This window comes from Juglans microcarpa x Juglans regia, chromosome 4S (genome assembly GCF_004785595.1).
Source record: "Juglans microcarpa x Juglans regia isolate MS1-56 chromosome 4S, Jm3101_v1.0, whole genome shotgun sequence".
Lineage (NCBI taxonomy): Eukaryota > Viridiplantae > Streptophyta > Magnoliopsida > Fagales > Juglandaceae > Juglans > Juglans microcarpa x Juglans regia.
In genome coordinates, this window is record NC_054601.1 from 4,648,908 (window position 1) to 4,675,530 (window position 26,623).

The 26,623-nt window shown below is 36.7% G+C and overlaps 3 protein-coding genes and 1 pseudogene across 7 annotated transcripts; 1 reads left to right on the top strand and 3 right to left on the bottom strand.

Moving 5' to 3' along the window:
- Positions 1 to 81: 81 nt before the first annotated feature.
- LOC121263035 (5'-adenylylsulfate reductase-like 4) lies at positions 82 to 8,559 on the bottom strand. Of its 2 annotated transcripts, XM_041165808.1 has the most exons (5): positions 8,316 to 8,559; positions 7,810 to 8,067; positions 6,785 to 6,972; positions 6,559 to 6,683; positions 82 to 772 (listed from the first exon to the last, which is right to left on the bottom strand). In XM_041165808.1, the coding sequence occupies exons 2-5, from the start codon at positions 8,014 to 8,016 to the stop codon at positions 318 to 320; spliced, it is 975 nt and encodes a 324-aa protein (XP_041021742.1). In that variant the 5' UTR covers positions 8,017 to 8,067; positions 8,316 to 8,559; the 3' UTR covers positions 82 to 317. The 2 variants fall into 2 exon arrangements, with proteins under 2 accessions (XP_041021742.1, XP_041021741.1); XM_041165807.1 differs by having other exon boundaries at positions 7,810 to 8,532.
- Positions 8,560 to 12,303: 3,744 nt separating this feature from the next.
- LOC121263037 lies at positions 12,304 to 15,471 on the bottom strand. 4 transcript variants are annotated; one of them, XM_041165813.1, is made up of 4 exons: positions 15,131 to 15,471; positions 14,231 to 14,366; positions 12,863 to 14,155; positions 12,304 to 12,562 (listed from the first exon to the last, which is right to left on the bottom strand). In XM_041165813.1, exons 1-3 carry the CDS (start codon positions 15,463 to 15,465, stop codon positions 13,730 to 13,732), a joined length of 897 nt encoding a protein of 298 aa, XP_041021747.1. In that variant the 5' UTR covers positions 15,466 to 15,471; the 3' UTR covers positions 12,304 to 12,562; positions 12,863 to 13,729. The 4 variants fall into 4 exon arrangements, with proteins under 4 accessions (XP_041021747.1, XP_041021746.1, XP_041021744.1 ...); XM_041165812.1 differs by having other exon boundaries at positions 12,863 to 14,158; XM_041165810.1 differs by having other exon boundaries at positions 12,863 to 14,366.
- Positions 15,472 to 20,754: 5,283 nt separating this feature from the next.
- Positions 20,755 to 23,727, top strand: LOC121262867 (annotated as a pseudogene).
- Positions 23,728 to 24,205: 478 nt separating this feature from the next.
- On the bottom strand, positions 24,206 to 25,919 carry LOC121262967 (protein WHAT'S THIS FACTOR 1 homolog, chloroplastic). The gene is given in 2 exon segments (XM_041165689.1): positions 24,206 to 25,383; positions 25,386 to 25,919. Coding segments are annotated over 2 exon segments (1,251 nt in total). The 5' UTR covers positions 25,777 to 25,919; the 3' UTR covers positions 24,206 to 24,523.
- Between the last annotated feature and the right edge of the window lie 704 nt (positions 25,920 to 26,623).

The following is a 26,623-nucleotide window of genomic DNA, read 5'->3' on the forward strand; positions in this document are numbered from 1 at the left end:
AAAGGTAAAGAGACAGGATTTTAAACAATTAAAGGATACACAATTGGAAGTTGAGTCAATTTAAAATGAACTATTCACAAATAGAGGTCTAAAATTTCTGCCCTTTTCACTAACCTTGAAGTTGTAATCTAAATCGTATAGCTAACGACCTCAAGATAAGGTAGACATGTCTACATCAAAATACTGTAATGACGGGTGTCATGAAGATTATCCGAAACAAAACAAAAGGAGCTCCTGGAAAAGAGTTTCTGAAGCCCAGACAAAGGCTTTATGTGATTTTTTTTTTTTTTTCCCACCGATCTGGTAATAGTGAAACATCAGTGACATTCACCTCCAGGCAAACCCCGGCAGGTGCCTGCATCCCCAATTGAGACTGTCGCTAGGGACTTGGAGGCCCATGCCCTGGCGTTCATTGCTCCTTCCTGTAAATTGCTTTTCTTGCAAGGCTCGTTTAGAGAATTGAATAACTGAATTGCGCACTTCAGATATGCCAAAGGATGCTCCCACAAACTCCCTAATCTCATATTTCGAATGTGTCTTCTCCAAGCACATTGAGCACATTGAAGTACAGTTGGAAGATAGAAATATAGCAATCTCAGAAGCACAAATGCGGTGGCCAAAACTAAATATGTCTCCTGCTGAAGCAATTTCTCTGGAGATCTTGCCCATGAGAATGGACAGCTTTCCTGCTTGGTGTTATCATGCTTCTCATGATTTGATGGACATACAACTTTTTCCAGGGATATTTGATCCAATGGTGCCATCTTAATGCCTAAACCCATACGTTAAGTTCATTAAATATCACACAGAATAAGCTTCAATTAGATCATGCAATAAATGAATGTAAGAAAGTCAGATGCTCAATTGAAAAAAGAAAAAAAGGAACAGCTGAGGAAATGTAGTTAAATCCACATGCAGACGCAGACTACTAACGAGCAAAAAGGCATCCAATCATATTTTTGGTTGATACCAAACGTACTCTTGATCACCCCTCTCCCATGCATGTGTGAACACGTATTTTCCAATAAAGCAGGTGGAGAATAGATAAAGAGAAACATTAAAAACAGTTGGCCTAATCAGAGGCATAACCACCAACTTCATTAACCAAAACATAAAAAATCACATATAACAATTAAAAAAGGCAAGCATTTCCAATGACCTATTTTTTTTTTTTTTTATAAGTAAGAAGTAAGTTTCATTGATATGAATGAAAGATAGGCATAGCTCATGTACACAGAGAGTATACAAAAGAAAATGCTACATTCTAAAAGAACTACATTAAAGATAAAAAATCATGCACATCGTTTCCATTAAGGACAATAGCTGAAAACCATAGGAGTAAAGTGTGTATAAAAAAATTCTGAAGCTCCGCTATTGTTCTCTCTCTATCTTCAAAGCACCTTGCATTCCTCTCCATCCAAACACACCACATAGTGCATAAAGGTATCATCTTCCAAACTGCAGCCACCTGTGGACAGCCTTGAATACCCTCCAGCAGGCAAGCATATCAACCACCTTTGACGGCATAACCCAAGCAACATTCACTCTACCGAATATCCCATCCCACAGCTCTCTTGTCACCTCACAATGCAATAAAAGATGGTCTACTGATTCCCCTTGTTTTTTACACATAACACCAATCCATCACAATGAAGCCCCTCCTCCGTAAGTTGTCCGTGGTTAGAATATTCCCCAGGGCTGCAGTCCACAAAGAAAGCTAATTTGGAGGGTACGCGAGATCTCCAAATACTCTTCCATGGGAAAGGTACATTACCTTGTGAAGCCAGCCTTTGATAATATGCTTTCACTATGAACTTCTTGCTACTACTGGTTCTCCATTGTATTCTATCATCCTGTGCCATAGAACTTCTTGTGAGATCTCCAGAGGAATGTAGTGAGCTGAAAAAATCTGCAACGGTAGACAGCTCCCAATCATGATTATCCCGAGTGAATAGAATATTCCACTGATAAGTACCATGAGCAAACACTAACACATCTACCACCGTAGCCTCCCTATTAGCTGCAATGCTATAGAGCGTTGGGAAGGCCCTCTCCAAAGAGCGCTCACCACACCAAACATCCTGCCAAAACTTGATTCTAGTACCTTGGCCAACCACATAACGGATGCTGTTTTCGAAACACTGCCAACCCCCCTAATATATTTCCACAAACCCACGCTATACTGCCCCTGCACTAAATTAGTACACCAACCACCCCAAGCACCTCCATGTCTAGAGTTAACCACTATTTTCCACAAAGACTCATCCTCCAAATGATACCTCCATAACCATTTCCCCAATAACGCTTTGTTAAAAGTTCTTAGGTTACGCACACCCAAACCTCCAATCACTATTGGGGAACAAACTTTATTCCAATTGACAAGATGAAATTTGTTTTCCTCCCCCAAACCACCCCACAAGAAAACCCGAAACAACTTCTCGATCCTATTAGCCACCCCAGTAGGCAGCGGAAATAAAGATAGGGAATAGGTTGGAAGATTAGATAAAGTGCTTGTGATTAGAGTAATCTGCCCTCCCTTAGATAAATACAACATTTTCCATCCAGCCAACCTTTTCTCCACCTTCTCAATAACCCCATCCCAAATAGCTCTTGCTTTGAAAGGCGCCCCCAAAGGGAGGCCCAAATATTTCATGGGCAGAGAAGACACTTTGCACCCCAAGAGAGCTGCTAGGTTGCTGATTTGAGGCACTCCACCCACCGCCACCATCTTAGATTTGCCAAGGTTGACCTTGAGCCCCGACACGGCTTCAAAGCATAACAAAAGTGCTCGTAGAGCTTGAATTTGACCCAACTTAGCATCACAAAAAAGGAGTGTATCATCTGCAAATAGAAGATGTGAAATCATAATAGAGCCATTTGTATCATTACCCACCGAAAATCCAGTAAAGAAACCACCTTCAACAGCGGCCTTCACCATCAGACCAAGTGCCTCCATGACAATAACGAAAAGGAATGGAGACAAAGGGTCCCCTTGCCTCAGTCCATGCGAACTAATAAAGAAGCTAGCAGGGGTACCATTAGCTAACACTGAGAATCGAGCAGTAGTAATACAATGACGAATCTAAGAAATCCACCTATCACCAAAACCGCATCTCCCAAGAGAGTATAGGAGGAAATCCCAATTTACATGGTCATATGCTTTCTCCATATCAAGCTTACATAGGATACCTGGTGTGCCCTCCTTCAACTTGTGATCCAAGCACTCATTGGCAATAAGAACTGAATCAAAGATCTGCCGCCCTCGTACATAGGCATTTTGAGGTTTTGAAATAATTTGCTCCATCACCACGCTGAACCGATTAGCAAGGACCTTTGAAATAATTTTGTAAACCCCACTCACCAGGCTTATAGGACGGAAATCCTCCACTTCCATTGCCCCATGTTTCTTCGGTATGAGAGCTAGGAACGTCGCATTAAGGCATTTCTCAAATTTTTTGAAAGCATGGAATTCAAGAAAAAGCTGCATTACATCGCCTTTCACAATCTCCCAGCAATGTTGGAAAAAGCCCATCGAAAAACCATCCGGTCCAGGTGCTTTGTCTTTAGCCATACTGCTAATAACCTTATACACCTCATCCTCTTCAAAAGATCTTTCCAGCCAATTTGCACTCTGAGTGTCAATTGACTCAAAAGGCAAATCGAGCTTCGGCCTCCAACTAGACGTTTCCGTGAGCAAATTCTCATAGTAATTCACAATATGATCCTCTAGTTCGATAGGGGAAGAGAGAACTTGATTACCTATTCTGAGTGTCTCAATAGTGTTGTTGCGCCTATGTGAGTTAGCCACTCTATGGAAGAACTTTGTACATTTATCTCCTTCTTTTAACCAAAGAGTCCTAGATTTTTGTCGCCACAAGGTCTCCTCCATCAGCAATACTCTCTCTAGTTCAGTCTCCACCACATTCTTCCTCAAAAGAACCTCTTCGGAAGTATCTCCCCTCGATACCTGCCCCTCTAACTCCTGTAACTCCTCCATAAGGGTAGCCTTTTGGTTGTCAATACTGCCAAAGACTTCCATGTTCCACTTCTTTAAATCTTGCTTTAAAGCTTTAAGCTTGCCTGCAAGAATGAAGCTAGGGGTACCCGTGATCTGATAAGAAGACCACCAAGAACGAACTTTCTCAACAAATCCTTCCGCTGTCAAAGATCCATAAGGTCCAAATCAAACATAAACTCAGAAAACTCCTTCATATCTGTAGAAATGCGAGAGTTACCTGATCTCTCACTCGGGAAGCAAGTGATGTTGAAATCTCCACCCATACACCATGGCACATCCCATAGGCAATGTAAGCCCGCCAATTCCTCCCATAGTCTTCTCCTCTCACTATTCAAATTAGGCCCATAAATACCTACATAAGCTCATTCCCATCCATCTACTACATTTTTAAAAAGATTAGCAACCGAATAAGTCCCAATACGTTCCTCAGTCACCTCCACAACCCTTTTATCCCACATTAAGAGAACACACCCGGCCACTCCTTCCGAAGGCAAATAAGACCAACCTACATACAAACATCCCCACAAGCTGCGAATAAGTCTTCTATCAACGGTCCTCAATTTTCTTTCTTGAATACATACCACATCAACCTTCCACGATCACAATAAAGATTTAATGCGAAGGCGCTAATTGCAATTATTAAGCCTCTGCACGTTCCATGAAAGAATCTTAGGTTTCATGGACAATAGAAACTCCCCTCCCTTTCATTCTACCCCTTTCCGCTACTCCCTTCCTTCACTTCATAATTTATCGAGCATTCAAGCCTTTTAAGTTCCCTCTCTCTCTTAGTGGCGGACTTCGATCGACTGTCTTCAATGGCAACAATAAGAGCCCTGAATTGTTCTTCAAAACCTGGACAAGACACCCCAAGAACAGTTTGCAGTTCCTCCACTTTCTTAAACACCCAATCCGAAATGAACTGATCTGAATTTGGATTTGGAGGAAGCATGCGTATAGGATCAGCATCACCCCCGTTAATGCACACCTTTTCACATATAGCTAACTGCAAATCTACCCCTTCTAGCTCTGTCATACAAAGCACATCTTGTTTCACAACTCCAGATACCACCATCACACCACTGTTTGGAGCCAAAAAATCTCCAGATTCCCCTTGTGAAGTCTGTGACCCGTTCTGTGCAAGTCTCGGGTCAATAGTTGCTACAGAGGACGACGGCAGAGCCTTCCCTTCATCATACGACGTCGTTTGTGTAACCAGCCACCATTGTCGGAGAAACAGTAGATGCGGTCGTTGGAGAGAGGACAGAGACCGCCGTCAACCTGTTCTGCGCTGGTCCCATGACGGCTACAAGAAGCGACAGTACTCAACTCCGCTCCCTTTTGCTTCAATGCGCCTTCGGGCAATGGTACTGCTACCGTCGGCACCTCCAAGGCCTTCGGCGGGGTTGTCTGAGACGTCGCTCGCGTCGGTGCCTCAGGTCTGGACTCCGATGGGCCTTCACTGTGCAGGATCTTCTTGCGCCAAGAGAGACCCATCTGATTCGTCTTCTTGGGCTGAAGCCCAATTCCCAAACCCACCTTAGCCTTGCCTTTGGACCCACCCCTGCCCTGGACTACAGGCCCACCAAACTGGGCCTCTCCCCCTTTCTTTCCCACAAACAGGCCAGGGCCCGAGCCCATGCACCACTCCCCTTCATAAAGTCCTTCAACGCAACGTTTCAACTTAACTAATTGGTCAGACATCTCCTTCATCCTCATATCGTTTAGTTCCTTTAGCACCTTTTCTTCTTTCTGCCCCAAGCATGCACTACCCACTCATTCATCATACTGGTTACTTGCCGAAAGAGGATTGTCGTCTAACTTTTGAACATTTAATTTCTCTTGTTTTCGCACGTCTCGAGACGACTCCAGAGCCTCCCTATACGACCGAGGTGGAGGTGGAAGGAAAGTTTTCCCCCTTCTCTACCTGCCTCCTGTAACACTACCGCAATATTTCTCCACCCTGCACCATCCCTGTCCTTCGGGATAAAAATGAAATTGCGGCAGCCACCCCCACCGTACTCCACCAAAGCCATGTAAACACCACGAGCATTTGAACACCGTTGCGCAATGAAAGCTCTTCCTCCTTCACGATGAGCAGAGTAAAACCCCTTGCCTCCCATTTTCACACATCCCTCCAGAGTTCTCGAAAACCATTGTGCAGTGTCTACACCTAAGCTCAAGCTTTTCACAGCCTTCCATCCTTTCTCTGTGATAAGCACCTCACGTCCCTCTCTACTCACTTCGAATACCTTCGATTCAATAGCAATACGTTTCATGGAAAGCATTTTCCTTCCAAACAATATACCACCTCCAATGACCTATTAAATGCTAATTATTCTAATTAAGGATACATCAGTAAAAAATTGCTTGTAGTGTGGAATAAAAAACCCTTCTCTTCAATATGTACAAAATCAAGCTTCTAATTCTTTTTAACTGATTCTTCTCTATGACTCGCTATATTAATTCATCGTAGACAGAGGTTAATCAAGAATTCCAAACAGAAGCCCCAGGTAAATAAGTTCCAAAATGAAATTGCTTACCAGTCACATCAATATAGAAAGCAATGAGAGAAGTAAGGGTCCGGGAGCCAAGATAGTGAACACGCATTGTGGAGTTCAAAAGGAAAACAGTGGGAAACCCACGAACTCCATACTTCGAAAGAACGCTGCATTAACTCAACCAATGTTATTCTTACAATGTTATTCTTAGCCGCAACAGGATATAATTGCAAAGCACAAACCGAAAGAAAGTTAGTGATATACAAACCTAGGCCTGACGTTTGATTCTTCAATTGCATAATGGGGGATGGAGGGATACAAAAGAGACAAGACAGAGAAGATTGGCCTAAAAGTCCTGGAGAAAGGGCACCAAGATGCATAGAAGAGCACAGCTACATATTGATGACTGTTCGTGTGAACCATATTTAATGCCAATAGCAGTGAAAGCTCATCCCCCTTTGCAGTAACAAAGTGTAAATTCCCTTTAGATACTAAAAGAGTTATAAATATAAAGCTAAAATATTTATAAAAGCGACCAACTTCTCAGCTTGATCCTGAGTTGTTGTTAAGTTCCATTTCTTCACAGTGTCAGCAGAGAAATATCATAAAAACACTGATAAAGTACCTTCTCAATTTTCCCCTTGAAACACAAATTGATATCTACTCAACTACCTACTAAATTTTATTGTAGTTGCGATGATTTTAAGCCTAAAGAAACTCAAAAAACAATTTGGATGGCATACAAAGATGGTAGGAAAGGGATTCAACACTAAAGATATTGGCCGTATTACAGCCTCAGATAGCTCAATTAGCACCGAGAACAATTTTCTTCTTAGTATCTTGACTCTTGAGTAATACCCAAAGCTCTTTATTTTTTTTTCCTAAGAAGCAAGAGCAATGATTCCAAAATACATATAAAAATAACTGCAATTTTTTCAGAATTTTGCAATCCTTCATCTCCCGGAGGCATGGTTGTCGGTATTATTTTATTAGTTCTTGACTCTAAAATCACTAATTAATAGCATCATTAAAATTAAGGACCTAGGTTATAAAATATCCAAATTTCAATTCCTAACTAGAACAAACAATGCATAAGGCACATTTCACATATTAAACACAACCTCATCAGATGCTTAAATTCACAAAAGGAAAAAAAAAAAAATCTTTTACCCCAAACAATTAAACAAGAAACAAAATATTCAAAAATCAAGAGAGTGAGAGGGGGCAATTTAAGAAATATGCTGAATACTGAATTAAAACCCAGAATAGTAAAAGGAAAAGGTGGACACCTACCTCGGTAGCCGCAACGAGACCAAGGGATCTAGAATCACCATTTAAGGGGCAATTCCGATTGCGAAACCTTAGGATCGAATCGGAAGCGGATTCCACAGGACAAACGGCTGTAAATGGCGAAACCCTAAACGGCTTGGAAGCGGACGCTAGCCTAACCCACACCACCAACGCCACGACGATTCCCGCTCCCCAACCCCTCATCCCCATGAACGAATAACCCTAGATACCAACTGAATCGTACGCCCACAAAAATCTATACTGGAAAAAAAGGGAAAAGAAAAGGTCAAGGTCAGAAACGGAGAGAAGAGAAAGGGAGAGGACAGCGAAGCCGGCACATTTTTGCGATGGGTTGGGACTGAGTGAAGAAAAAGGAATGAGTCACGAAGACACCGGACTATTTTTATTGAAAACGAAAAATGTTGGAAATAAACAAAGACAGATAAGGGATTGATTGAAACGTTGAGAAGTTTTTGAAAAACGGATATATCAAAAAATGAATTTCATACGTTTTGCCGTGTTGGGGAGTTTCCGTTGAATAATTTGAGTCAGGAGTATTGATTAGTTTGGGGGAATCGTCGTCTTCGTTGGAGGAAGATTGCTCTGGCTCTGGGTCTGGGAGAACGAAGTCACCGCACCGTACGTGGCTTTGCTCAGACCCGTGTGTGTGCGAGGGTGGGCAAAGCCTGGACTTCCCATTAACGGCCCTTTTTATTTTTTCTCTGTACTGTTTGAATTTTAGTAAATCCCAAAATAAATATGAGAAATAACCTGTAAAATTAATTTAAAAAGAACTAACTTGAACACGAATCTTGACGATTGATTTGCGGTGCAAACTGCAACAGCTATATGCATACAACCTTTCTTCTTATCTAAAAATTAAAAAGAAAAAAGAAAATCAAAAAATCAAGATTTTTCTTAGATCTTCTCCATTTATTTATATATAAAAATAAATTAATTATATTCTCTGTATAAAATATAATTTATAAAATATTTATATGATATAATTTAATTTAAAAAAATTAATTTTTTTATGAATTTTACAAATCAAATTTAAATAATTTAAATGATTTAAATGAATTGATGATATGTTCTATCTATCGATTAAAAATAAGTTAAGAAAATACGAGCAATAACTTTTTCTACTAAATTTTTTTCTTTTATTACCGGCGTTGAATGGAATGAGATTTTTATTTTTATTTTTTTATCGTTGGACTATCCGATGAAATATGCAATTTGGAGAGAGACAGAAAAAAATGAGTGGACCTAACAGGACCCAGCTGCCAAGGACCCACGCGTGATGGAGGTTCTCTCATCTCTAGGCATGGTTACTTACGCAAATGAAATGAAAAATATATAAATAAGAATAATAATAGAGTTACTATTTTATTATTATTTTATTATTATTTTTTTGTATTTTTTTTAATTTATTTAATGATTAAGAAAGTGAGTATTAATAAAATTATATATTTTTTTAATTTTTTTAATGATTAAAGATGTTAAAAAAATACTTTAAAAAATGATAAAAAAAAAATTGAAATGAACTTGGATAATAGATGGATAATAATAGGGTAGTAACTCTATCACTACCTTATAAATAATATTAAAATAATTTACAAATAGGTTGAGTTAGGATGTTTTATAAAATTTTTAAAAATGAGAAAGAAAAAATTGAATAGAAAAATTATAAAAAATTATTGTTATAATATAATTATTGAATATAATTCTTATAAAAAGTTGATTTTTTTAATATTTTATTTAGAAATTTAAAAAAATTATAATAATTAGGTGAAAAAATTAAAAATTATTTATATTTAAATAGTATTTAAATATTAAGATGAGATAATATGAAATGAAATAAATTGAAAATATGTATAGCAAACAAATCATATTGTCCTTAATTATATCTCTTGCGTTGCCCGAAAAGAGATCCTAAGGGTCCATTTACCTAAAATATCTATCTCATTATATCTGTAATTAATATAAAATAGTTTGAGTTAAAATATTTTATTAAATTTAAAAAAAAAAAGAAAAAAATTGAATAAAAATCTTATAAAATTAATTTCTTTTAATATTATGTTTATTTTGAAATTTGAAAAGTAGTATTGTTTTTTATATTTTGTTTGATAATTTAAAAAAGTTGCAATGATTAGATAACAATTAGATAAAAAAAATTGATAATTTTAAATTAAAAAATATTGTGTTGAAATGATATTTGAAAATAAAATATATCTGAAAATACTTAAAGAACATTTGTGACACTAGACGGACCCTAATTCATTGGCACAATGGGTTTTGTACCTTTTATTTTTCGAAAAGATATTTTACACTCGAATTAACACCTTTTTTATCAGTTTACATCATATCAATTCGAATGGCTTCGGATGATTGTGCAGGTTCATGGTCTGAGATGGAACTGGTTCATCCTCTTTTGAGGGACTTGATTCAGACAGATAAACTTGACTTCTCTTACTTTAGAAATGCTTTGTAATTGGTTGAATTTTATACTTTGGTATAGTTTTGCTTTTCATGGTTGTTTGTTTTTGCTGTTAAAGCTGGGTTGCTGATATTGTTACCACCGTTTCTCAGCCATAAGTGAGCTTTAATAAAACCAGGAGGTGTTGTCCTCCAAGTTATATTAAAAAAAGAAAAAAAACAGATTATTTATATCCTCAAATTTTAAAACTTGATTATTTTTACTCGACTAAAATCAAAATCAATTCAATGAAAAATAAGATAAGATAAGATAAGCGACATTAACGATAATATTTTAAATTGTCAACAATCGTGCAAGTGCATTTTTTTTCACCCTTTCTAGACCAGGATAGCTTGGCAACATCTAAAGACCAAAAGATAAAAGGTGCGGTTACTGTGCCGCCCCATCTTGACAGCTGAGTTTATTGCCCAGCGTAAATATATATATATATATATATTTCACATTTTTTAACATATTTAAATATATTTAAAAAATAAAAAAAAATACACTTATACATTTAAAATCAGTTCTTTAACTACTAAAAAAAAAAAAAAATCAACGGTCAAATAGAGGTGTCAATATGAGTAGGCATACTAGTTTTTTTCATAAAAGCAATCGCACTAAATATAAGGGCCAGTTTTACGTTGCGTTACAGGTTATAAAAAGTGCTTAATCAGTATAAAAAACACTTTAATAATAAAATACTTTTTAATATTAAAAAATCGGCACACAAAATACTTATACCATAAGTAATAAATTCTATTATTAAAAAATTATTTATTATTTAGTAACTACATATTTAAAATACTTTTAAATATATTACATTTGTTTGAAAATAAATTAAAAAAATACTTTATAAGGTAGAATTGAAGATTATTTAAATTTTTAAAGATTATAATCATATCCTTAAAAGTTTGAAAGTTATAATTATTTTAAAATTGTATAAGTATTTTAGTTCATTTACAATCTTTTTAAAATTCAAATTACGTTTCACATTATCTAAAAAATCACATTTGAGGAAAAGCATCATGATGCTTTTCCTCAAAAGTATTTTTTAGCTTATTTGAGATTAATTCTGATGTTTTTCCTCAAAAGTATTTTTTAGCTTATTTGAGATTAAAAGTGATTTAATATATAACACTCAAACAACTTAATTTTTCCATTAATAAGCTTTTAAGGCTATTTAAGTACTTTTTAAGATTCTTACCGCAACCCCAAACAGGCCCTAAAAAATACGTTTCAAGAAAAATATTAAACGTGCTTTTTCGAATAGAGTAATATAACCACTTCTATCACACTTTCATCCCACAACCTTATAATGGAATGAAAGTGAGATGATAATGTGATATAAAATTTTACTTTCAGATAATATAGAATGTAGTTTCAATTTTAAATAAGATTGTCAATAGACAAAAATACCATACAACTTTCAGATAATTATATTTTTGTCATTTGATCTTATCACAGACACAATCCTACAATTTTCAAATGACTTTTTAGGTCATTTCTATCTAAAAAAAAAAATACTTTTTTACATAGTTTCCAAACAAATATAACATGCTTGAAAGTGCTTTAGACATATGCTTACCAAACAGTAAATAGCTTTTAAGATATATGGTTACCAAACAGTAAACATGCATAGTCATAGATAACAGCAACTGTGTTAATGATAAAAGTATTGCAGATGAAACCAAATAGCTTGTACTTATCTCACACGAGCACTCATCTGCATGTAACGAATTATTCTATAATTAATATACAAGCTAGATTTTTCATTCGCAACATTCTTTGTCATTTATGTTTTATAAGATGTCCTATAAAAAAATAAATAAATGTTTTAAAGAAAAATTATATACACTATACTACCATCTCATTTTCATCCCACTAAGTATAATATGGCACATTTATCACCATTACATAATTATTTATTGCATGCTTCTTTATCATCTAATAGTAATAAATGTGTCACATATTACTTAATAAATCAAAAAAAGATGAGAGTGTGGTGTATATCATTACTCTAAAGATAATGGCACGGTTGAAAGTTAATTTGGAGACCTCAAGATAAGAACGAGACAGGTTACGCGAGAAATTTTCTCCAGGTCAGCCCACAAAACCACTCATCATACAATGAATTCCGAACGAAGTGATCTACAGCGAGAAACAAAAGAGAGCAGCATACCAGAATTGCAAAATCAGGCTCTTGGATGGGACGACCGTGGATTAACTGACAAGTTATCAGCAAACCATTGTTGTCTTCAAGCCAGTCTCCACCATTGCCTCGAAAATTTAGAGCTATCAATGTAAATCATTTTACATTATTATTACCATCCAAATTAAAACAAACTGGCAAGCCCACCCATGTAATGATATCTACCCTAAAGAAAAAAAAAAAAAACCAGTCTTTATTCTAATGTCATTAAAAGTGTACATAATCATATCTTTGATTGTAACATTTGCATTGACCTAGTTAAAGCAATAAGTGAGCAGCAGTACTCAGGAATCTTAAAAATATCAAAAACTTTTAAAAACTTCAAGTAGTAGAACAAATGCATCGATGCAATTAGATGTGGCAATTACCTCATAGTTTATCCTTGTGAAGAAGGTTGGTCATTAATTCTACCATGACATCCTCACTTGATTGAAATCAATCGTTAACTCATAATCCATAAAACTTCTCCTTTCTTCTGATCTGGGTAGCTCCCTCACTGTGCTCGTAGAGACCCTATTCACCTTATTTCCAATTTGGTCAAAAGCAGATGAATGCGGCGCCCTGTTTCAGAACCTCTTTCATGCCTACGCTCCTCCACTGTGCTGCTAAGAACACCAATTACTGTAGTTACTGGATGGTGTTTGTTTGTTCTCAGAAAGAACAAGAGAAAAGCCTTCAAAACTTTGTCCCTGCATAGTGCCTCTCGCATCTGCATCTATTCCTGCCTGGGTGCCAAAATCAAAGCTTTTAACTTTCTTGTGTTCGGCCTCATATATTGAGCCACAGGAAACCTTATTCTTATTATCCATATTATCATGGCTTTGTTTGTAGCCAAACTGGCTATGTAAACCACTTTAAGATGAACAGGTTACCTGTTTAAACTCATCCATTGTACTACTTTTTAAACCCTATCTATCCTCTTCTGTAGATGAAACAAGTAAAGAACGATTGAAACATCCTTCCTGCCCGCTGCAAGCAGTAATACTGAGTATCTACTTCAGTTTTGTTCCTTTCCAAAGAAATATTTAACTCATGAATTTTACAGTTTCTGAAATCATCAGGATTTAGCCCCTTCACTGCACCAGTAGAAACCTCGGTCATATCACTTCCAAAGCCAGAACTTTGCTTGATAATAGATTAAGCAAATTCATTGTTTTTAAAACACTTTTCCCTGAAATAGTCCTTACCTGGTGCAGTTTGAACTCTTATTCGCATCATTTTCAACAATATATTGCTCATTCCAAAATGAAATAACTAAACGGATTCCTGAACTCCCCTTCTTGCTTACTGCCAATTACAGCTTTGTCATTTCGTGACACATGGTTATTCCCGAAACCAACAGTAATTACATGATTACCAGAGGTATTGACATCAGTACAAACATCCTTGAGCCCACCGTCATGATTGCCAAAACCAGATGCCAATTCACTATTCTTGCATGTATAGCCACCATCAACTTTCATATCTCCCACTGTGCTAGTAAAACATTTAACCTCAATATCTTCACCACTAGATGTTTTGTCCTTACCATTCAAACCACTTTCAGAACCTATTTCCAGCTTTTGCACCTCCACTGATGGGAAAGATACCTTGATCACATTGTTCTCAACAACAAAAGTTCTCTCATTTCCAGGTGGAGCAGGCCACTGGGTTTCAGAATCCTGTTGCAAACCTTGTAAATAAAAATATAATTGAAACAAAAATTGGTAAGACAATAATCCTAGACACTGACTTACATCTCCAAAATCCAATTTCCTGCCCAACAGATTATTGACATCAGGATGACCAGGTCTTAGTTGGCTTCTATGTTGGAGTCCAAAAGAGGAGAAAAAGTACGAAGAAACATCCTTGCACGACACAAACTGATTAGGGCTGGATGGTTCCGAATTAGGCAGTAAGAGCAACACAAACATTAAAACTAAGAATGCAAGAATAAGCACCACAATCAAGTAGCTTCGCACACATTTTTACAACTAGCATAATCAAGAAAAATCTAAAAAATATGACACTTCTTGTATGAAAGGAAGATTATGTTGTACATTCTGTGTTCAAGACTAGCTGCGTTGGGATATTGAACTGAATTGAGTTGAGTTGAGATAATAAGATATTGTTAGAATATTATTATTTAATATTATTATTATTTTGAGATTTGAAAAAGTTAAATTGTTTATTATATTTTGTGTTGGGATTTGAAAAAGTTGTAATGATGAGTTGAGATGGGTTTAAGATGATTTTAGGTTCCAAACGAAGCAAATTGACATCTCCTTGAACTCCCCAAGGTTTGTGTAACCACTCAAGTTAGCTTAAAATATTTATTTAGCTGACGGTAAGAACGGAAAAACTACTTCCAGAAGATGTATAAATTCTACCATAAGTTCTCTCACACACTCCACACATGTTGACAGAACATAAAAATACTAAAACTCCTCGACCCTTGCACGGTTCAAGAACAAAAACATCGAATCCATATTATTTATCATAAAACATCGAACCCATATTTGTTAAATTCTAATTAATCTATCACCCTATTTCGATAAATTTTCTATTCCTGAGAAATATTTATTACATTCGAATTACTGAAAAGAAAATGAAAAGCAGGCGGAAATTGGTAGAGTGAGAAAAATCATTATAAAAACCTTATGTATCGGCGGCAGTGCAACCATACACGGCCGGCTCTCTTCTTTATTGAAAGCATAAGTTTCCAGCCATTGGGCAACGCTTGGCCGAAATCGCTAGCCATCACAATCCTCTTTTTCCTACTCTTTCTCCACCACTCGCCACGCAACCCACTCAAAAACCCCAAGAAATCTGCCTCAGTCTGCAACCCCTCCGTCCTCCTCTTCAACTCCTCGCCATATGGATCCTCCACATTCCCCAACGCAGCCACGCCCGTCACATCCCCTTTCTTGTTCACCACCACCACCTCCATCTCCTTGTGCTTCTTTCCCGCACTCTCATAGACCGCCGCCATCTCTCTCTCCGATTGGCAGCTCTCGGTCAATAGATTCTCGTTCTTACGCGGTCTCCCTCGCTTTTGCTTCTTTTCTCCCTCAACGGCAACTACATTGATTGGAATAATTGGCTCGGCTTTACACTCCACATTTCGCTCAATTATTCGATCCTCATTCTTCGGCGGCCGCCCCGCTTCCGTGTCTCCTCTTCACGACCGGAAGAAGCAACATGAACCGGAACAATTTGCAAGCCCGCACTCGAGGAATCAGGCAGGAACTTTACAAATTCAACCGGGACTGGAACTAGCCCATCGTCATCTGCGGAGGGGGAAGTTTCGGCGGCAAAGAGTTGTTTAAGGAGGGAGATGATTTGGGAGTTTTCTTCGTCGAGAGGTTCGGGGATTTGGGGTTTGCGAGGGGCGAGGCGGAGACGGGAGTAGGTCTGTTTGCGGCTACCTGCAGATTCGTTGAAGACGGAGCGGTCGATTTTGGGGATTAAAACGTCGTCGTTGCCATATGAAGAAAAATAAGGATTGGAAGAGGAGGAGCAGAGGACGAGAGAGTAGAGCTCCGGTTGAGAGAGGAGGCGGAGGTCGACGAGAGGGAGGGCTTCGAGGCGTACGACGGAAGCGGCCATGACACGGGCGGAGTGCGAGCGAGCTGAGACTGACGAAAGGAGATATGATTCCCTGACCTCACAGTCCGAGTCACAATGCTATGTGTCCGTTGATGAGATCCAGGTGGCGCCGGCGCCGGCGCCACGTGCACCTGGGTTGGATTCGTTCGGTTTCGCACTCTACAATGGGTCCTTAATACAACCTTTACTTTCACCTAGAACCCAATTATCCGAACCCAGCCCAATGACTAACAAAATTAGCTTACTTTTAGTTTTCGATTCTTTTAAGCGTTCAAAATTAAGTTCGAAAAAAGATTCACTCATGAGAATTAGTTAGAGGTGTAATCGGTTCAGTTTGATTTGATTTTAGACAAAATTTAGGATCTAATCGATATGTATCGGTTTTGTATTTTTCAAAATCGATTACGCACCAGTTACCCTCCTAAACCGCTATATCCGATTTTACCGGTTTCCAGTCCGATCCGGTCCGATTTTTTGATTTTTTAAAATGTAAGTTTATCATTAAAAAATAAAAATCTGTTAATAAAAAAAAACTGCTTCAAAAATCTGTTCCTATTACAAAATCTGCACTACTAAAAAAATCTATTTTAGACTATATAATAGTATTAATATTAAATTATACTATTAGTATAGTTATATATTAGTATTAGTTATAAACTTATATATTAGTATAGATATATAATATATAGACTATATAATAGTATTAATATTATACTATTAGTATAGTTATATATTAGTATTAGTTATAAACTTATATATTAGTATAGCTATATAATATATTAGACTATATATAATATAATTTAATAAATATTTTTTATGTTTAAAGCATATGATCAATTAAATTTTTATCTTCAAGATTAAACTTTTATTTTATAAATTATAATAACATTATCTTATATATAATTTTTTTAATAACATATAATCAAACAAATTACAAATGTTCATATTTAAGATTAACATTTTATGTTATAATTTATAAATTATAATATGAAATTATTTCATATATGATATATAATTATATATATTATATATAAAAATTTCACATATAATTATATATTATATATATAACTTATATATAAAATATTAATTTTTATATTTTTTTCTCCAACCGGTCCAGTCCGGTCCGGTTCAAAAAATCGTAGAACCGGAATCGGACCGGTTCCAGTCGGTTTGCATAATTCAAGAACCGGTTCTGAACCGGACCGATTTTGAACCGGTCCGGACCAATTTTTCAGTTTTCCTGTTTAAATTTACACCCCTAGAATTAGTTAAGAAAAAAATCTTATTGCAAGTTATTTGCATATCAAATCGCGTATCAATATTAAAATAAGATATTCTTTTATTTTTTATTTTATAATAAAAAAATTTATGTATATGTTGGTATGCGGTTTAATAAGTCAAACCGTTTGTACCTAATAAGTCCCTTTAGTTAATAGGTGATATGTTGGTGAATGTGAATCAGGATCAATTATCAAATGAAAGACCTCGTTTGAACACTTCAATGAATATCTCGCGTCAATAATAGTAGAATAGTTTACAAATGGTAATGAAATATTTTGAGTTAATATTTTTATTATTTTTGAGAAAGAAAATAGATAAAAAAAATATTATAAAATTTTAAAAAAAATATTTAAAAAATATTTTTAATATTATTATTTTTAATTTAAAAATATTGTATTTTTTGTGTTTTGTTTTAAAATTTGTAAAAGTTGTAAAGATTAAATAATAATTATATGAAAAAAGATTTAAAAATACTTGAGAATACTGCCATTAGTATAAGTGGCTTTATAAATATATCTCTCAAGTCTTAATAATGAGGGTTAGAGAATTAAATCCTTCTTTAATAAAGGGATCGAAGAGATCAATAGTTGAAAGCAAATAATGAATATATATCTCGATTGAATGGCTTGATTTGCAGGACAAGAAAGCAAATGCATTTTTCATGCTCGTTGATTTGAAGATTATAATAAGCAAATGCATGATGAACATAGCAATTATATAAGTACACATGCTCAAGCTAATTAATGGAATATATATATATATATATATATATATATATATATACAATTATTCCACTTTATTTTTTTGCCAATTAAGTCATGTATAATGAATATATATATATATATATATATATATATATATATATACAGCTAGAATTTATGGTAAATTAATTCATCTTGAGTTTAAAAGAAGGGAATACCCGTTACAAATGATCAAACCATATTTAGGATTTACCATTTAAGTGCATAATCATTAATCAATGGAATTTTACGATTTTAGGATTTAAGGCTGAGGGAGGTTTTAGCATAGGACATATAGGCTGGAAGGGAGCAAGCATGCATATTGCACAGGGAAACAAACATGGAAAGAGGTTGAATTTGAACATCTATGGCTTACATGGTCGTTATGGTAAAATTCGTATGCATAATGCATGTGAAAACAGCAAAAGTGAGATTGGTTTTCAAATCTCTTTAAAGATAATGTTCAAATCTCAACTCCTTATATGTTATTCGATTATGCATTTATTTGATAAAAAGTTATTCTATTTTTAAATTCGGTGTATAAAACATAATATATACATTCTTTAAACGCTTTTTTTTTTTTTTAATTTTAAATTTTAAATTTTTAAAATCAAATTATATTATATAAGAATTTTATTAGATATCTTATTCAACTTGTATATATGATTTTTTTTTTTTTTTTTTTATGAGAACTTCTTTAAGATATGGCCTTCCAACTCATCTTTACAGAATCAACTTTGATTCTGTGCATAGGATCTTCAGAAATTTTTCATACACAAAATTAGATAAGTCACTTACTTCGCCAAGAAATCTGACCTCAAAGAATTGTTTGACTCGTATATATGATTTAACTTTAACAAAGCTTAGATTGTTTATATTTGAAATAGGATTTTGAAGCTTATGCTTATCCTAGAACATATTTATCCAATTTGGACGAATCTTGTGTATCTACGTGGTACAGACTACAGACAAACAAAACAGTATTTTTTTTATTCGGAAAACAGTACATTTTGGAAAGTAGATAACTACATGTACATGATTTGGAATAGCTCCAGAAACTAGAAGCCCCTGGAAAATTGAAGAATTTAGTAAGACCATTGAAATTTGCACCACCTCCCTTCACATGGCCGGACGTTTATTTCCGTACAAGTGTTTGTTTTCAAACTGCTGGGTAAAACTCTAGCTTCCAGAACCAGGACTTTTCAATGGCTTGGATTGAGTCTACGGATGGGATTATACAATAACCTTGGTTGCCAGCAATCTAGATAGTCGATCGAATATAAAACTGAATTGAGTTGAGTTAAGATGAAAAAATATTGTTAAAATATTATTTTTTAATATTATTATTATTTTAATATTTGAAAAAGTTAAATTGTTTATTATATTTTGTGTTAAAATTTTAAAAAATTATAATGATGAATTGAGATAAGTTAAGATGATTTGGTAACCAAACGTACTAAATTATAATTGGATGACTAAATTATAATTGGATGGCTCTACAGCCACTGCTTGTAGCTCCCAACTACCGCTAGTTGATTTTGTGTGTTTTTATTTTTGACTTTTTTTATATGTATTTTTTCAATACTTTTAAATAATATTAAAAAATTTACAATATTATTAAAATATACTTACTTAATCATTAAGTAAAAGAACAAACAAAAAAAAAAAAAAAAAAATCCAACAAGAGCTACATGTAGTATCCCAAACATTTTTCATTATAATTATATAAGAAATAACCCCAAAATTCCAACAAAAAGAAAAACATCCCAAATATATGTATACTCTGTGTCGTAATAATTTTGTCCAATAAGACAAGAAGGAAGAAAGAGGTAGAAGGTACTGAATCACGACAGAGGACATATAACAATATTCATACATTATTATTAGTTAGAGATTCCGCGTTACAGCCGCGTATATGTTGCACTCACTCCTTTATTTTAGTCCCGTATAAAACTCCTACGTATTTCTGGTCTTTTCCACCCCCTTAATCCATAGTCCCCAACTCTTTAACCCTTTAAAAACGAGCAGCAAACAAGACTCGTTAACAACCACCACCTCATCTCTCTCTCTCTCTCTCTCTCTCTCTCGTTGGTCTTATTCTCTGGGATGTAAGATGTAAACAGTTTTGATTGTGAACTGAGTTACACTGCAGCAGTGGAAAACGGCTGCAGTTCACAGTACCATTGACAAGCTGGCGGAGTACGGCTTCAAAAGGTACCACTTTCAGACCATATCCGCATGGTTTTTAACTTTTCTTTATATATATATATATATATTTACATATATGTTTCTAACCTTACCCATATCTCTCAGAATCATATCAAAAGACCGAATCAAATATTTGGTTTCGTGTGTGAAATCATTTTTCCTTTGAAATGGTTCAATCGTTCACAGAAGCGCTTGCTACTTCCCAATAGGGTAGTATCGGTTTTTTGAAATTCTATTAATACTTTGATTTCTTTCTTAACCGGATATGGATCATCACGTTTTGGTTTGCTGTGAGTTTGGAATTTTCTTGATACGAGTTCACTCATGTTTGCAAACTCAAAAAAGCTAGACACGAAGCATCTTTGATGTTTAGTTTAATGGTGTTTTATGCCGTTATGGAGCTTTCTCATATGGGGTTTGCTTCTTCATTTTTTGGTATGTAACCAGGAGAGTTTGTGAAGGAACGTTGTTCGGTGAAGCTTCCGGAGAGAAGCCGCTGGGATCACAACTCTGGCATCTTCTCAATCCAGTGCATGCGCTGGTCCTTCTTTTTCCAATCTCCGTTCGTGTTTGAGTTGGTCCCCGTCATTAGTTTCACGCCTTCCCATTGATTATGGCTAACTTTTGATTCAAAAAGGGGGAAAATTTCCTATGTAATCTACTTTTACTGAGAATTTTTCTGCCATCGTTCAAGTGTCGGCCATTAGAGATGTGAGCAGCAATAACATAGAAGGAAGAGGACAAAATCAGCAAAGGTGCAGTACTACCGTTTTCTTGAGGATTATGAGCCAGCGCATCTGCTAAAATGATAAAATTCAACTGCTTCACTTCACGTTTCAGAAGGAAGAAGAAAGATAAGGTGAGAATCAGTTGAATTCTGAACCATATATGATATTGTTATTGGGAGTCATCTATCTTGTGATTTCCCAACTTCATCCATCTTTCCTTCGTTTGCTTTAGGGGGATGAGGAAACTCTGAAAGATGGTGAACGCAAGGGCTTGCAAACACTGCAAGTCAAGATTGAACAGCCGGTGAAATCGCCTGAGACTGAAGAGTTGAAATTGACCACTTTCAGCTTTGCAGTACCTCTTAGTATCCACGACAACTCTCAGTGCAGTGTCAAGATTATGAACCAGGAGAATCCTGTTTGGATTGAGACGGCAGAGATAGCTTATGAAGGTGAGGATGAGCATGAAGAGAACTCCCCAATCAAGAGGGATTTCTCTGGCATCGATCTCACAGCTCAAGAAGATATTTCTGGTGACAGAGACTTATATTCCAGAAACAAAAACATGGATTTCTCCGATGCATTTGATACTAGGGTGGAAGAACAATTTGATGACAAAGCTGAGAAAGAGAGTGAAAATGGTATTGAGATGAGTAAAAGCGGACATGTTAGTGATCCCGGGATTGGGAAAGCAGAGTTCTGGACTTGCCCAAAGCTTCAGCGCTCCTGCTCCAACGTAGAATCAAGGAATGTGCTTAGGAAGATCGTTGATCAGTTGCCTCCCTCCAAGTCACAGTGTTTTGAAGAGTTGCAATATTTAACTGAAAAGGTGAGGGAGAAAGTTGAAACTGGCAGCCCCAGATCTGAAATAACCCACTTTAGTGCAGACAGAGTGATGCTAAAGAAGCATTCCTCAAGCCAAGTTCTCCCTCTAGGAGTAGAAGATTGTGGTGGAAATTGTTCCTCTGGAGCCATAGAAACTTGCATAATGCACGGACCCTGAAATCACGTCCACCTCCTGCTGCTGCTGCTGCTTTGCATCCGCAAGGTGGGTACTCTTCTGATACACTAGAACCAAACCAAGCTATCGAGTCGATCAAAATGGCATCACCTGGATCAGTGACTGGAGAATCTATGAACAAAGGACACAATAACAACAATAGTGATTACAAAAGCTTGAATACTTTTCAGTATGGAGTTTCTGGTTTGTGGCAGCAGAATCAATGGGTTGCCTTCTCTTCGGAACCATCACCCTTTGCAAGAGTGGATGAGTGGGTGAAAGATCTGGAAATCCAATATCCGCTTCCAGTAAATGATAACTGTGAAAATGAGGAGGATATTCTCTTCCCACCTTCTCCTAAGACTGCTAGATCACCAGCAAGAAGTACAACCAATTGATCCGTGGGCGGCATGAGATCAATCTTTCCGAGGAGATTTTGCATGCCAATAGTATCATCCAGTCTCTGAATTCATCATCAACTGTGGCTCACATCTCGGGTATTGGCTTAAAAGCTATCCCCACCATTTCAAGCTTCTCCAGGCTTCGATCTGTCAACTTGTCAAATAACTTCATAGGTAATGCTCCTAGCCCAAATTTTTTTTTCACAAGTTACACAACTTAATTCATAATTGAGCTAATTGGTTGTGTTCTTCCTTGAACCGCAGTCCAAATTACTCCAGGATCTCTTCCAAAGGGCCTACACACACTCAATTTGTCAAGAAACAAGATCAGTACCATTGAAGGACTCAGAGAACTGACACGACTGCGGGTGCTTGATCTCAGTTACAACCGCATCTCTAGAATCGGACATGGTACTTATCCTAATTGTGCCTGTTCTAAAGCTTGAATATTATGTTATGGAAGATTAACAGTTCATCTCTGAACTCATCAAAAACAGTTCATCTCTGAACTCATTAAATATTCACTCTTGCTTTGGAATAATCAGGGCTGTCAAACTGTACATTAATTAAGGAGCTCTATCTTGCCGGGAACAGGATTAGTGAAGCTGAGGGGCTACATCGGCTATCGAAGTTAACAGTCCTGGAGCTGAGCTTCAACAAAATAACGACAACAAAAGCACTGGGCCAGCTTGTAGCCAACAACGACACTCTGCAGGCACTCAATCTGTTGGGAAATTCAATCCAGAGCAATATCAGTGATGACCAGCTGCGCAAAGCAGTTTGTGATCTCCTTCCAAAGCTAGTGTACCTGAACAAGCAGCCAATTAAATCTCAGAGAGCAAGAGAGGTCCTGACAGATAGTGTTGCCAAAGCTGCACTCGGGAACAGCAGTCCGAGCTCTTCTAGAAAAGCAGGGAAGAGAGTGAGCCAAGGCAGATCACTTTCCACCATTGGGCATAAGAGCAGTGCAAATGTTTCGCAAAAAAGCAGGAGCAGGTCAAAGAGTCGAACTCATCAGCACTTATCCCTAAAGATAGCGCCATCTGCACAGGTTGCTGCATCCCATTAGATGTTTTCACTTTCTTCTAAAATTTATTCAATACATAAGTTTTCTGAAGTTTTCAGGAACCGCATTTGTGGGTTTGGTGGTTGTGCGACTGTTGCAGACACGAAATGCAATGCAGTCTTGAGGTCTTTCGATTCTCGTTTGCTCTCATTCACTAAGGGTATGCACAAAATACTGTTCTCTCTTTTAGTCAAAATGGATTGCTGTGGCGTTAACTAGCACGTGCATTCACCTCTATGTTAATTTGACAATTCAAATTCTATTGGGAGCTCGATGCAACTAGTTTATACTAGTAGAGACTGTATCCTTGAAAAGTCCGGCTCAACCTGGTCAACTATAAACCATCTATAAACTTGATAGGAGCATGACATGAGTCCGTAAACATGTTTGGACTAGAAAGCACCGAGAATCTCTGACCCAAAGAAACGATTTTTTCCTTTGATTCTTTTTCGATTTCGATCATTATATATCATTCACGTCCATGAGAACATAGTCTTTTGTTTTCGAGTAGGATTGTAACCATTATTCAAAACAGTAAACTATACACATCAAAACAAAATACTAGAAAACTAAGCCATGAGATCATGGTCATATATATATATAATTTTTTTTTATAAGTAGAACATGGTCATAGATTCAAAACAATCCGCAGAGAAAACTCTAACTTGAGAAAAATTAAGTTAATGCATTCCAGTGGTGTATATAAATAAGAAATGCCATATATTTTCCAAAAGATTGGTACAAGAACACAACACAAAGATGTCAAGTATCAATCCAAGATACCTCACGTATCTACAATGTGATCTGCCGTAATTATCCTTGTGTGAAGAGTGATAGGCCACAACGGTAGGAGGGCCTAAGAACGGCCTTAACGACCTCTAGATGCCTCTGTTCTGGCTCGGCTATCCCCCCTAGCCGAGCCATTCAACCCATCACAGACTAATTCACCAAACAAAACTAAGAACAGGCCATTACAGACTGATTCAGCAAACGAAAATCAGATTGTCCATCCCTAAATCATCTCTTCTCAATACCAAAACCCGGCTCCAGTTCGCGCATTTGAGCAAGTTTATAGAGTTTCTCGTTGAAAACCACCTGCGGGTCCTTCTTGATCAAAACCCCATTTTCATCATACGCGTCTTTCAAGAAAACAACCCAGTTCATCTCCGTTCCCGCCAAATAAAATGTCCTCGGCTGCTTCAAAAGCATCCGGTAAGTATGCTTATTTAAGCTCAACTCCTCTTTGAACTCCACAACGTGATGTATAGAAGCCCTCTTCTCCAATGTCAAGCTCAAGAACTCGTGCAAAACCCCGACCCTATACTTCTCCGCCTCCAACGTCCAAAGATCCAATCTCGACCCGTCCGAGTAGGGCGACACCAGCGGAAGCGTGTTCAAGAAATTGAGCTTCCTTGTATCGTCCTCGTCCAAATCCAGATCCTTTCCATGCTTCACTGGAAACTTAAACGCCCTCTTAACCTTATCCTCGTCGACTATAAATTCCCTCTCTAACGCACTCACTGCCAGCAATGGGTCCCAATTCAACAATTCAAGCACTCTCTTTCCATCTCCCTCAACTATAATCCGAAAATAGTTCGGATACTTGGCTACCCGGTCCCGAAAATCCTCCGGTATACCAAACAACGACCTACAATGGTAGATCTTGCTCAATGGAATACGCTTATTTGCGGACATCATGAGCAACTTGCGCACGATATTGACCCTATCGACCTCCATCGAGTCCGCGATCGCTCGCTCCTCTTCGAGCAAGTCCTCCATGAGCTCCGTGAACCCGAACCACATTTTGCCATCAGTGTGGCGGTAGGCCTGGAAGAGCAAAGGGTATTTCTCGATGAAGCGGGAGACCTTGCGGCCCGGGGGAAGCCGAGCTCCCGGTGGAGCTTGCCAGCATCGTCGAGGCGAAGGACATGTTCGGGCTGCTTGGAGAGGAAGTCCTTGGACTTGGTAACGAATCGTAAGAAGGCGTCGCGCTCGACGATGTGCTCTAAGTGAGAAATGCGATTGGGCTCCGATTGAACCAGTTGGGTGCGGGGACTTTCTTTCTTTGTGCGTTTTTTCTTGAATTTTTTGGGGGTTTTGGTGACCAGGAAGGAGGTGGAGAATGAAGAGCTGAGCAATTGCTTAGAGGTGTTAGGGTTAGGGTTAGGGAGTGGGCGTAACGAAGGCAGAGGAGCTAGGGATAGTGCTAGGGTTTTGGCGAGAGAGGAGTTGGGTCCATGTGTTTTGTGAAGGAGGAGACGCCAAGCCATGGAATTTTAGGATCTATTTGATTGGGGTTAATTACCGAGTATTTCATGCCCATACTGTATACAAAAAAAAAAAAAAAAAAAAAATAGAGAGTATTTCAGAATTCGATAAAATCATAATGAAGAATGTAATTTATAAAACACATATAATAATTTAAAAAATTGCTACTATCGATGAAAGTTATCAATAAAAATAATTGATTGATTTTTTTTCTATATTTTTTTATTTAAAAATTAAGAAAGTAATTATTAGTAAATTAATATTTTTTTAATATTTTAAAAAATAAATTTTCATCGGTCAAATTTCATCGGTATTTCACTTATCGTTCAAATTTCATCCCATCGATCTTACCAGCATTAGCTAATAATTTAAGACACTCCCAACATCCGAACTGACCCATGCCGTGCTAGAATAGATGGAAAAAGCTCTCTCCTTCTCTCCATGGTTATGAATAAAATGCTTTAGACTTTGTTTGAAAGTCAAACTCCTCTCAATTTATCTCAATTCATTATTATAATTTTTTTAAATTCTAATATAAAATATAATAAACAATTCAACTTTTTCAAATCTCAAAATAATAATAATATTAAAAAATAATATTCTAATAATATTTTATCATTTCAAATCAACTCAACTCAATTCAGTTTAACATTCAAACGCAGCCTATGTATTTTGGACGGACTTCTTGAGTTCTTTCTTTGAGAAATAGCATTTTCTGTCTTTTTTTTGTCGAAAATTAGGAGGAAGAGCAAGTAAGATCTCTCAATTAGTTAAATCCAAAACAATAAAATGCAACGCATCTCACCTCATTATGACTCTCCTTTAAATGTGCAATGCAATATCTCATCT